Here is a 12,874-nt window from a genome sequence, read left to right as displayed (position 1 = left end):
GGCTCAATCCCGGCGTCCCTGGTTCTCTGTCCAGGGCTCAATCCCGGTGTCCCTGGTTCTCTGTCCAGGGCTCAATTCCGGTGTCCCTGGTTCTCTGTCCAGGGCTCTATCCCAGTGTTCCTGTTCTCTGCTGAACATCTCCCCTGTCTCCTTTGTACATTAGTTGACAGTCCTGGATGTAACTCCAAATCTGCCCTTCCATGTGTCCCACCGTTCTGATGATAATAAAATCACCATCCTGTCAAGCACCCAGGCTCCAAATCTCTGTCACCTTTGATGCCCACCTTCCTCCCACTTACTGTTTAAGTCCTAACCATTTGACATCCCTTCTCTCCTTTTGGGCCTTCTTCCACACCCTTCCCTCAGCTTGGACTCTTGCAGTAGCTACCCAAATGGTCGACAGCTCCCTTCCCTTCCTGTTAAAGCCTGTGTAGTCCAACCCTGATCCTAGCCTTCCTGTCTTGTCTCTGCTTACCTCTCTAGCTCTTCTGATACTGCATTCACAGCTGCCTTCTGTACTGTTCTGGAAATAGCAACTCTAAGTACTATTTCCAGAATTTTCTCTTTCTTGCCTCTGCCTTTGCTCATGTTGATCCTTTATCTGCCTCTGTTTCTACTTCTTTGAAATCCTCCCCACTCTTCTGGTTTAATGCCATCTTCTCCATGAAGCCTCCTCTGATCCCAGGTAGAACTGGCCTGTCACTCCTGGATCCTCTGCACTGCTGTCATCATTTATATTTGTGTCCTACCTGCATCTCCATAGGTGCTCAGTAAATGTTAAAGGAATGAAAAGTTGTTGTGCATGTTTTTAGCTGCCATGACCAACAGAGCAATGTGTAGCATCAAGGATAGCCAAAGTTGGGCTTTGGAGATAAGCAGGCCAGGTTTAAAAGTCCCAGCTCCCTACTTACTGCTGCACCTCTGTGAACTTCCCTTCTTCACCTGCAAACAGGGACGATCATAGTACCTGCCACAAGAGTTATGAGGCAATGTACACAAAGACTTCACAGAACACAGAGCTCATAATAAATGTTGAATAAAGATTGCCTGTTATTCACTCATATGTCTCATATGTCAGTTTGATCTCAGACTGCTTATGATCTTCTCTTTCTTCACTGTTGAACAGAATAAAAAAACAAGTTGGGCACTGGCATTGGGACGTTATTTACAATGCAGGCTCTTCTGCACAGGACGCTGACTTTCCTGCCTCGTCCTGGCCCACCTCTTATGTGCTCTGTCTTCCTATGCAAGCCATACTCCCGCCCTGGGCTCAGGGTTCCCCACCATTCTAGGCCTGACTTTTCTTTTTTTTTTTTTTTTTTTTGAGACGGAGTTTCGCTCGTGTTGCCCAGGCTGGAGTGCAATGGCGCGATCTCGGCTCACCGCAACCTCCGCCTCCTGGGTTCAGGCAATTCTCCTGCCTCAGCCTCCTGAGTAGCTGGGATTACAGGCATGCGCCACCATGCCCAGCTGATTTTTTGTATTTTTTTTAGTAGAGACGGGGTTTCACCATGTTGACCAGGATGGTCTCGATCTCTTGACCTCGTGATCCACCCGCCTCGGCCTCCCAAAGTGCTGGGATTACAGGCATGAGCCACCGCGCCCGGCCTAGGCCTGACTTTTCAAAGAGGTGCTTCCTCCTCCTCTTCAGCTCTGAGGTGTGTGGGCCCCTGAGGGGCAGCTTATGACATGTGAGCACCTGCCACCTGCCAAGACAAGAGGAAGGTCAAACGTGGGCTGCTGGAGCAGCTGGAACCCTCACTTCAGGGTGAACCCCAAGCTGGGTTTTGAGTGACTTGCCGAAGGTCAGGCAGCTGTCAGTTGTTGAGCCGTGATCAGCAGCAGGGTCTCTAGTTCCTCCAGTGTCCTTGTATTACTCCAGTCACCCTGCACCCCAACACACAAACCCTAAGCTGACACTTCCTGGCCATTTTGTGCTTGGATTACACTACCAGGCTCTGAAGCCCGGTGGCTGAGTACCTGAGAGGTGACTGGCCCTCACTGAGGATTTTAGAGTCTCTCACACTCCAGGGAACTGCTCTTCTGATAATCGATCAGCTCTTTCTTGGCCTTGTGGCAGGGCTGGGGAACACTTGATCCAGGATGAAAGAATGTGGATCACAGGTACATGTCACCATAAATCACAGTTTCTGTGAAGCCTGATCACATGCGATAGTATGGGCATGTTTGCACACCAGTATAAATAGAGTTCACCTTGCACCAGCAGCGGGCAGATTTGTCCTGTGGGTCCCCCCAACCTGCCCTTAGTCCTTCCTCCCTTCTCATTGTCCCTTTCCAGCAGGGACTTCGCCTCTGAAGGAGAAAGCATGGAGAAGGCAAAGCTTCCAGCTGAGATTTCCACAGGCAAGGTCGGGGCCGCTGCTGTGTGTAGATGGTCCCTCTTGGTGGCTCTGACTACCCATCACTGGGCAAGGGCCTGGCTCAGATGTCCAGGCTTGGTCCAGCTACAGAGACCCAACTTACCTGAGCACTGTCATTGGTCACACAGGCCTGTCTCACCTCCCAGGCTCCCGCTCCTCACCTCCCATCCAGCCTGCTCTGAATCGGAAGCACCAAGCCCGCCTCCCTCACCAGTTAATGCTTGTTCTTTTGCATTGCCTCTCCTTTAGGGCACTTCCCAGAAGAGAGACTAGAAAATACAATCTCTATTCCAGACAACCATGTGCCCACTGCAAAGTGAGGAGAGAAAAGGGGAGAACATATACTGGGGGCAAGTTCTTGATGTGCGCCAGTTGGCATATCTAGGATGTTCTCATCATTCTAACGTCCTGCCTCCTTCACATTGCTCACCTCTCAAAAACCTTAGTGAAGTGCTCAGTTTATTGTCAAAAACCAAGTGTAGGCGGCTGAAGCCCAGTTCTCCCAGGCTGGTCTTCTTTTACTCACTGGCACCAAAGCCTCTTCTCCCCAGGTGGGTTCACTCACATGCACCTTGGGTTTTTGTCCACTGACATACCCTGGCCCAAAGCTCTTCCCTGCCAGCACGCACCTTCCCCATCCCGCTTCCAAAGATGAAGCCCTCAACTCACTCCTCACTCGGCTTTGACCCCTTGTGGGAGAGGACGAGGCTTCTGCCCGTGCTCAGCCATGGTGATGGTGCCGTCCCCTGCCCTGTACTCTGACACGTTTGGTTGTCTTTGTCACTTGCGCCCTTGTACACACTTATTATCTTGATGCCCCAGCTAGACTGTGAGCTCCATGGGAGCAGGGACCATACCATCCTCGTCTTTGTTCCCCTGCGGAGCTTCGCAGAGCTTTGTGAACACTCCCGCAGCAACTGTTGACTGTTGCGAGTGAGTGAATAAATAGGTGAGTGAGCAAGGGAGTGACAGGAGGAAAGAAGTGAGGACATGGCTCCCTTCAGCCCCATTTTGTCGCCTTGGTGCCCATGGCTTTTTTTCTCCTTTTCCCCTTTATCAGGTGGCTCGACTCTTTCATTTTATCTTCTCTTTGGACCTGAGAGAAGGGCAGGTAACCCTGTTGAGAGGTGTGACTAACTCCAAACTGATCCAGTCGGGCAGCGAGGCCAGGCCGCCGGCTCTGCTCACCAGCACGTGGTCTGGATCAGAGGCAGGTGTCCCCCCTGCCTCGGCACCTGCGTGTGCGTGTGTGTTAATCCATGTGGGGCACACGGAGCCGGGCCCCACTTCATCGTCTTCCCAGCGCCTCTTATGGTGTGAATTTGGTAGCATCTAACATGTGATTAACTTACTTGGGTTTTTTTTTCTTTGTTTAATGCCTGGAGAATGGATTGAATTTGATGATGGATGCTATTGCAGTAGAAATTCTCCTTCTCTGTTTGGTTTGTTAATCCCATTTCATGTCACAGACAAGGGCCCGGTTCTCATGCAGCATGTCATTGGGAGCCACCTGCTTGGCTTGGATGTGGCGCATGTGTGGCTGTGGAGGCTGGAGGCTCACTCCTCCAGTGAGGCCGGCAACCCCTGGGGTTTGGTAGGAAGTATTAACTCCTGAATTACTGGTGGGAAATGCAGTTGTGCTGGCGGCTCTGTTATCAATTTCCTGACTCACTAAAAGCCTTTGCCTTTATTGTCATTGCCCTCAGTAGCAGGCATTAGATATTGTGTCAAGTGAGCTGGGCTAAAATTCCTGCTTTGCTGGAACCTTCCCCTGTGACTTGGTGTGTCCCTCTGGAAAAGGGGCCCTCATCAATGACTCAACACTCATTTAGTCTCTAGAGAAACCATGTACTCCTTAATTCTGTGCTGCTGTCGTTGTTGTTTTAATTACTCCTATGTCTTTTTTTTTTTTTTTGGTCTAGATTGCATTGGTCAGCATCATGCACACTGTATATTCACAAAGTGAGGTCCTCAGGGTGACCTTGAGAGAGTGCTGTGGGTGTTACTGAAAATTAAATTGTACTGATTTTTTAAAGGTAATGCATGTTCTTGGTGCAGAATTCTAAAAGGACAAAAGACAGTGTCCAATGAAGAGTAAGCCTCACTCTTACCTCTGCCTTCCACTGGCATGGTTGTTAACGAAGAAATCATGTAGCCTTTCTGCAGGCACTTCTGCTATTCAGATACAACCCTGGCCATGAACAAAGTATAAGGGGACCCCCATCTCCTTAGCAGACAAAACTGCAAAGACCTCACTTGGGGTGGATTGAAGTGGCTGCTCTCAGTGGCGACAAATACTAACACATATTCCTTCTCTTTCCACCTGGCCTCCATCTTTACCCCACCAAGTACTCCACCCACCCAAGTTCAAGCGCAGTCTCCTCTGGGACACCTTGCCTCTCCAGTGTGTGCCCTCTGTTCTCTGTACCCACAACCCTCTGACACTTATACACTTCTCGTGGACACATCTCAAGGCTTGTTCAGCAGGATGCTCTTTCAGGTCTAGGACCCTGGCTGACGCATCAGGCTGGAGTGGGGATTTCCCACTGTCACGCTTTACCCAGGCGGCAGCTCCATAAATGGTCATACGTTCATTCATGCAACTCCTTAACCCCTAATGTGTGTCAAGTAGAGTGGCATCTGCCAAGGCTGCAATAGTGAATAAAACAGACAATAGCAGTACTTAAGAATCATTGTGTGGAGAACAAGAGAGACGTACAGCTCAAAGGCTGCAGTGACAGCATATTACAGGGAGCTGGGATGAGTAGAGAAAGCTGCTTTGAGAAGTGCATTGTGTCTTAATTAAGTTAGGACACAATGTTTTCTCACTTAGAATGTTTATTTCTTCTTATTAAAAACTCTTAGATGTAATTTTTGTCACTTTTATATGTGCATTAAAAGGAACACATTAGCACAATAAATTATTAAGATCTTTCTAACCTCACTTTTTCACTTTCAGAGGTCCTGAATTACTTTTCAGCTCAGCATGTCAATATACACTTATGACCATGCCATATCATTCTCTGTTCCTTCCAGTGTGTTGGATGATGTCAAGCTATTGTTTCTGGGATTTTCATTCATGCTATTGTTGATGCTGCCACTTTCTTGATCATACCAGAAGGTGTCAGTGAGTTATGTGTTAGACAACTGAGATTCATATTCCTTTCTCAAGCAGTTCTTAAATGGTTTGTTAATTAAACACTCAGGGATTTCAGTTGTCCAGTTATGCCAAGGAGAATAACAACCAAGTACATCTATGTATAAGCATTGACAATGATGTCAGGGCAGCAGCAATTGTAAGACCCACCCCAATTTCAGAGATGAAAAATATGTCTTGGAATTGATAAAAATCATTTTCAAGAAGTCTAGGAGAAGGTGGGTGCTGTCATTATAATTCTGGTTACTTAGTGATGTCTTTTTAAATTTTAAAAATAGAGATGGGGGGTCTATCTATGTTGCCCAGGCTGGTTTCGAACTCCTGGGCTTCAGCAATCCCCCTGCCTCAGCCTCCAAAGTGCTGGGATTACAGGCATGCGCCACCAGATGGGCCTTCTCAGAGCTTTTAATACGATAATGTGGCTCAAGGAATTATGGGGACTATGGTATTAACCCTTCCCAAATGTGGAGAATCCAAGTTTATTTTCCCAAAGTAGGGAACCCCATTTGCAGACTACCAGTAAACAACCCGTGCTTCTTTCCAGAAGCGAATGGTCTAGAATAAAAAGATTCTACAGAGCAGAGCTGAACTGACAGTGTGGAATGGGGTTTGCAGGAAGTGAATAGGAATGAGATTTTGTGTAGAGACTAAGGGCTGAAAGGTTTACAAATGAAAGCGGCATATTGATTTTTATTTTATTTTTTTTTGAGACGGAGTTTTTGCTCTTGTTGCCCAGGCTGGAGTGCAATGTCGTGATCTCGGCTCACTGCAACCTCCATCTCCTAGGTTCAAGAGATTCTCCTGCCTCAGCCTCCTGAGTAGCTGGGATTATAGGCGTGTACCACCACACCTAATTTTGTATTTTTAGTAGAGACGGGGTTTCACCATATTGGTCAGGCTGACCTCAAGTGATCCACCCACCTCAGCCTCCCAAAGTGCTGGGATTACAGGCGTGAGCCATGGCGCCTGGCCAGGCATGTTGATTTTAACCATCTCAGAGTGTTTTGACAGGCAAGGGCTAATTTGTTTTCAAGACACTTGTATATACACCACTATAATTTCCTCTGACACAGGCCTAGGTTGATACTGAGCTGTTATTATCTCCCTCTCTTTCCTAACCTCTGCCACTGCCAGTGATATTGGAGCTAGACTGGTTGGCTTCTGGGACTGGAATGGAGCACTTTGCTAAAATGAACGTGTACGATGCCTGCTGCTGCTTTCTCTCACATATGTTGCTGAACAACAATGTACAAGAACCGGCGGACTGTGGTGAGGAAATTTGTCCCTGGCTGTTTATTTTTGCTTGGGGTCATGAAGCCCCTCCTGGTCCTTTTGACCAAAGTGATCTTTTCCACCTCTGCTTTCTCTTTTTTTTTTTTTTTTTTTTTTTTTTGAGACGGAGTCTTGCTCTGTTGCCAGGCTGGAGTGCAGTGGCGCAATCTCAGCTCACTGCAACCTCTGCCTCCTGGGTTCAAGCGATTCTTCCACCTCAACCTCCCGAGTAGCTGGGACCACAGGCGCGTGCCACCACACCCGGCTAATTTTTTTTGTATTTTTGTTAGAGACGAGGTTTCACCATGTTGGCCACGATGGTCTCGATCTCTTGACCTCGTGATCTGCCTGCCTCAGCCTCCCAAAGTGCTAGGATTACAGGTGTGAGCCACTGCACCCAGCTCCACCTCTGCTTTCAATAGCAACCTTGTGTCTTAGGCAGTAGCCACAGCATCAACATCATTATCATCAAAGTTGACATTTTTGAACACTGAACATGCATTGGGCTATGTGATGGGTATCTTAAGGACGTAATCTCGTTGAATCCGCACCAGCAGCCAGCCATGTGGATGCTTTTCTGCAAATGAGGGCACTGAGGCGGAGAGAGGTGAGGATCACTCAGCTGTTAAATGACAGGGCTGGAATTTGAATCCAGGCCTGACTGGGGAACTACTGTTCTCAGTCTTTACTTTCTGTAGGTTCTGGTAGGGCACCTCTGTGTTGTATCTGTACATTTGTCTTTTTACACTTTCTCAGAAATTAAGCTGTACTGGTGGTGTTTCCTATTAACACCTAGCACCGTGTCTTGCCCATAAAATGTACCTGATAATTGTTGAACAAGTAAAATAAATGAAGAAATGAGAGGATGAATGAAAGAGTGGGTCAGTGAATGATTTGCTTGAACACTAGCCTAACATTGAGTTACTCACTTATAATTAGCAGAATATTTTCTCATTTCAGAATCAAGTTTTGTTCCTTAGTCACCAAATTTCTTCTAAATTCTAGATGCCACCTAGAATGCTTATGAGTGAAATAATCATGGATCATTGGCTGTTATATTTGAAGGGGTTATATAATGGGTGGCCGGCTGGTCCAGCCGTCATTTTGTGGGCAAAGACCACCCAGCTATTCTTGTCAAGGACATGAGGCCTTGGACCCTTGCCAACCACCATTCTAGAGCAGTGTCAGAGGCAACCAGGGTGATTTCTGTCTTTTTTCACATGATATCCTTCTTGGCCTGTATTTACAATTCTAATTGTATTTGTTTGATTATTTAAATAGTTTTCTTTGGGTTTTCGTTGTTAGTTTCCTGGTGACATGATTTTTTGTATCTTTGGTAGGTTGGGAACAGCTCTATTTCAAATTTTAATGCATCTTGGTTTTAGTCTGGCATTTCTTTGTTTCTTTTTATTTTTTTTGAGACAGAGTCTCACTTTGTCACTCAGACCAGAGTGGAGTGGTGTGATCAGGGCTCATTACAGCTTCTACCTCTTGGGCTCAGGCAGTCCTCCCACCTCAGCGTTCCGAGTAGCTGGAACTACAAGCATATACACCATGCCCAGCTAGTTTAAAATATTTTTTTTGTATATACAGGGTCTCACTATGTTGCCCATGCTGGTCTTGAACTCCTAGCCTCAAGCAATCCTCCTGCCTCAGCCTCCCAAAGTACTAGGATTACAGTCATGAGCCACCAGACCTGGCCTCTTCTGGCATTTCTTCTAAACCTGCCTGCAAGCCCTTTTTGTTTCCCCCTCCCCTTTAATGAACTCATTTTGCATTTGCTCCTTGATCCTATCTGGATCTTTCACTTCAGTGAATTGCTGTGCTTTGTTGGTTCATTTTTATTATTTTTTTATTAAGTAAAACGAAAAAATCTTCCAAACCTTTCTCTCACCTCTGAAAACCCCTTACTCAACTGTTTTGGCCCCTGCTTGTTTCATCAATCTCACCAACAGTCCTCTTGTCAGCGACTTGAATTGATTTTGTGCTGATTTGTTGATTCTGTTATGTCTGTTGTGCAATATTGTCCCCAAGTCCCCCAGATCTCTGAGACCACTCTTTCCTTCATTATCCAAATGGCATAGAATACCTCTCCCATGCCACTGCAGTGCCGTGCACCCAAGGGAAGCCTGCACACCCTCCAGGCTTCCTTCTTTCTGAAGATGTTGTATTTGACCGGAGTGTAGAAAGTTATCACGAGACAAAAGTATGCCAGATTGCAGGATCATTTATTATGCCGGCGACCACAGAGGATTCACGTCTCTCCAACCTGTGGTGGCAAAAGGAGGGTGCCACGATTTTTTATACCCGAAAAACCACCTTGGGAGTGGGGGTGAGGGGTGGGGATGGGGATGAAAAGGCTTCAGACATTTCAAGGGCTAGGGGATTCTGTGATTCACCTCCTGGGTGGAGACAAGGGCGGGGGTCTCCGGACATTCCAAGGGCCAGGGGACTTTTGTCATTCTGTTTGTTACTTCAGTGGTTTACAGAAGTCAGGATATACATTTGTTTACACATCGTCTGGGTGGTGATAGAAGTCACAGATTTTAGCAGTTACTGATAAGAAAAGGTAAGCAGCTTTACATAGTTTTGAGGAACAAACTGGCAGTTCTATTTACAGAGGCCAAGGACAGTAGTTATTGTGAGGAGAATGGGGCAGCCATTTCAACTTATCTAAAAACAGTTTTGCATTTTATAAAATAGTTTTGCTCCGGTTCTGGCTCTAGGCCAGCACAATATCACAAAGATGCTTGAGTTCATTCGTTGTTACTTGCCTGTCACTTCTTGCTCCAAATCCTAGCCCAGTTCTCAATTGCCCCAGTCTCCTCCCACTCTCAGGTTTCCTTAGCCTCTCCCTGCAGCCCCTGAGGCACACTTAAAGCAATGCCACCATCCCTGAGCCTTCACTGTGATCATTTTCACTGACACATTCTCATCCAGACAGGGAGGAGCTGCTCTTTCGTAAGTAAAATGCATTGATCTTGCTTTCCTAAACAAAAGAACAGTTCCCCCCTGAGATTAATTCTCTGTCTCCCTCAGAATATGAAATGGTTATAGTCAGCAAGGGTTTTTTAATATCATATTTTTCCTTCCTGATTCATTACTTTTGGGTATTTTATGAAGCTGAAATGCATCAGTGGAAGTAAGTGTGCCTTGTAGACATAATATGCTATACAGATAAAAGAAATTTCTGTTGTCAAATGTTTAAAAAATATTGTCTGCATTTTGTGTCCTCTGAAAATAATAACTAAGCACACAGAATATTAGCTTTTAATTTCCTGACCAGATTCTCACGTACTGAGAAAAACACAGATACATGTGGATTTTTATTTATGCACAGCAAGAGAAAGAGCAGATGGCCTGGAGGGAGTAGGAGCTGCAGGCAGTAGTCGCGCCCTTGACCCTGAGTCTGTCTGAGGCTCTGGATCACCTTAGGAGTATCTGAGGGCAAGGAGGGAGCCTGGAGCCAAAGGAGCGATTGCTGAGCCCCAGAGGAGGCCCTGGAAAATTCTGGGGTTTGACCCTCTCTGTGTTTCCAGCAGCTATGCCTGGGCACCTGCCCCTTTGCAGAGTTGATCTAGGTCTTGATCTCTGCCTTGCTGACCATCAGAGCTCTCTCTTGGCCTTTGAGTCTGACCTGTGGAGCAGGAACTCTGATGTGTGCCCCTCCTGTGTTGTATCCAGGGACAAGGTGCCTTATCGGAGAGACTACGGAGCTTCAGCATGCAGGACCTCACCACCATCAGGGGAGACGGCACCCCTGCTCCTTCAGGCCCCCCACCACCAGGGTCTGGGCGGGCCAGTGGAAAACATGGCCAGCCCAAGATGTCCAGGAGTGCTTCTGAGAGCGCTAGCAGCTCAGGTAGGTGTCACTTTACTTCTCCTCTTTCCCTCTCCTTGGGCCTCGCTTTCATTGAGAGAAGCCCAGTCCACCATGTGGCGTGCAGCCTGGCCCTGGCCCCATGGACCTGCCATCAACAGAGGTGTCCATCAGTTCATGCCAGTTCAGCCAAGAGGCGAGCACCCCTCAGGTCAGGCCAGAAGCTGGCCTGGCAACTCTGATCAGGCAAAGGGCTAGGTCACCTGTACCAAAGCGTCCCCCCTCCTCTATCTGATTGCCTAGGGAATTGGGGGTAGTTGGAGGATAGTGTCTAGGCCAAGCCTGGAGGCAGCAGGTACGACAGGACCTGGGCTCCGGGAGCCTTTTGTGTTCTCTTCTCAGATTCCAGGGAGGCGTGCCTGTTGACACCTGAGTGTTGTCTTCTCACCGGGGCTTACTGCTCTCATGGGCCCTCTTCCCTGCCTGAAAATTGCCTGTTCTCTCTCTCACTCTGCTGTCTTCTTCTCATCTCTGACCCCTCATGCATCTCGCACCACCCATAGCCTCTGCATACCAAGGGCCATGCTAGCTCTGAGCTGTAGTTCCTATACCGGCTGGGACCTTACAGTAACCACACCTCTGCCTCCAATGCCTGACTCTGGTGTCACATGCCCATCATGGAGTTGCTGGTATTGGGACTGACCTGGGGACATTGTTAAACATGCAAAGTCCTGGGCCCATCTGTAGAGGCTTCTGTAGGTCTGGGTGAGACCCAGAAGTGTGATTTCATTCAGTTGCAGCCATGTTTGGTACCCCCCCAACCCGCATCAGATCCACCAGTGTGGGTTTCAGGCTCATGGAGGGTGGGGCACAGGCTGGGGGCATACAGTTTTCCAGGCTGCTCCTTGGGAGGATGACAGGGGCCTTGACTCTCAGTTGCTGAGTGCAGAAGCTGCCCAGGACTGATGGTGGAGGTATGGGGGGCAGTTCTGGATCACCACCTCTGCCTCCCTGTGGTTGGAGGGGTGGGAATTGAGCCACTCTTTTGGAATCTGTGTCCACAATGTATGTCTGGTGGCTGCCTGGCCCTTAAATTTATGAAGGGAGATGTCTGGCCACCTGTGACCGTGTACTGTAAGGTGCAGCCTGCAGGGGACACCTTGGCCATAAGCCCCATGTCCTGACAGGCCCCATCTGATTCTCAGGGGTCTTAGACATCGACAGGGAGTCATGAGGCCTGCGGCTGCCTCGGAATGACAACTCATGCTCAGAGCCAAGTGCGGCTCCGGGCTCCATCCCTTTCCTCCCCCTCAGCAGTGTCTCCTTGGCCCTTCACAGGTCTGAGGACTGTGGTTTTTCTATTGGGAGATGTTTTAACCCTGTCACAACTGAAAGCAGGGCAGGGATGCAGTTGCAAAAGGCCAGGCAAGAAATGACTCAGGGATCCTTCAGTCAAGTCCACTGATTTTACCGGTAAAGAGACAGAGGTGCAGGGAAGGGGACTGTGCAGCATCACCCACGGTGGGCTGCAGTAGAGCGTGGCCTCCTGACTCCCAGACCAGTGCCCTTCACCACTCACTCATCAACCTTCCAGGTTTTGTCAAGCATCTAGAGCTTCTGATCTGCCGGACACTGCCCCAGAAATAGGGGTACAACACAGAGTTAGGTCTCAGCTCCATACTGCATCAGCTCATCATCTGCCAAGCCTCAGGTGAAAACTGCCCTTTAGATGGAAAAAGGGCCTCAGTTCAGTGAAACCCAGAGGGCAGAGCAAGAACCAGTGGGTGAAGTTCCAGGGGGCTAGCCACTTGCTCACTACATGACCCAGGCAAGCTGTTTACCCTCTCTGCACCCCAGACTCCTTATCTGTTCAAGGAATAACACCCCTTTGTAGGGTTGTTGTGAAGATTCAAGTGAAATAAGCCATGTAAAAGTGCTTATGGTCTGGCCAGGCGCGGTGGCTCAAGCCTGTAATCCCAGCACTTTGGGAGGCCAAGGCGGGTGGATCACGAGATCAAGAGATCGAGACCATCCTGGTCAACATGGTGAAACCCCGTCTCTACTAAAAATACAAAAAATTAGCTGGGCATGGTGGTGTGTGCCTGTAATCCCAGCTACTCAGGAGGCTGAGGCAAGAGAATTGCCTGAACCCAGGAGGCGGAGGTTGCGATGAGCCGAGATCGCGCCATTGCACTCCAGCCTGGGTAACATGAGTGAAACTCCGTCTCAAAAAAAAAAAAAAAA

General features: G+C 48.2%; 1 protein-coding gene across 6 annotated transcripts in view; it reads left to right on the top strand.

The window, feature by feature from the left end:
• The window catches only part of REEP1 (receptor accessory protein 1), a 119,964-nt gene that overhangs the window by 90,248 nt on the left and 16,842 nt on the right, over window positions 1-12,874 (top strand). For all 6 annotated transcript variants that reach the window (XM_032243593.1, XM_032243595.1, XM_032243594.1 and 3 more), the window contains exon 6: window positions 10,495-10,672. In XM_032243593.1, the coding sequence (XP_032099484.1) occupies window positions 10,495-10,672 (178 nt within the window). The remainder of the gene's footprint in view (window positions 1-10,494; window positions 10,673-12,874) is intronic.

This window comes from Sapajus apella, unplaced genomic scaffold, assembly GCF_009761245.1.
Source record: "Sapajus apella isolate SASKATOON/1434 unplaced genomic scaffold, GSC_monkey_1.0 scaffold52, whole genome shotgun sequence".
Taxonomy (NCBI): domain Eukaryota; kingdom Metazoa; phylum Chordata; class Mammalia; order Primates; family Cebidae; genus Sapajus; species Sapajus apella.
Note: the sequence above shows the minus strand (reverse complement) of the source record. Positions and strands in the feature narration are given on the sequence as shown.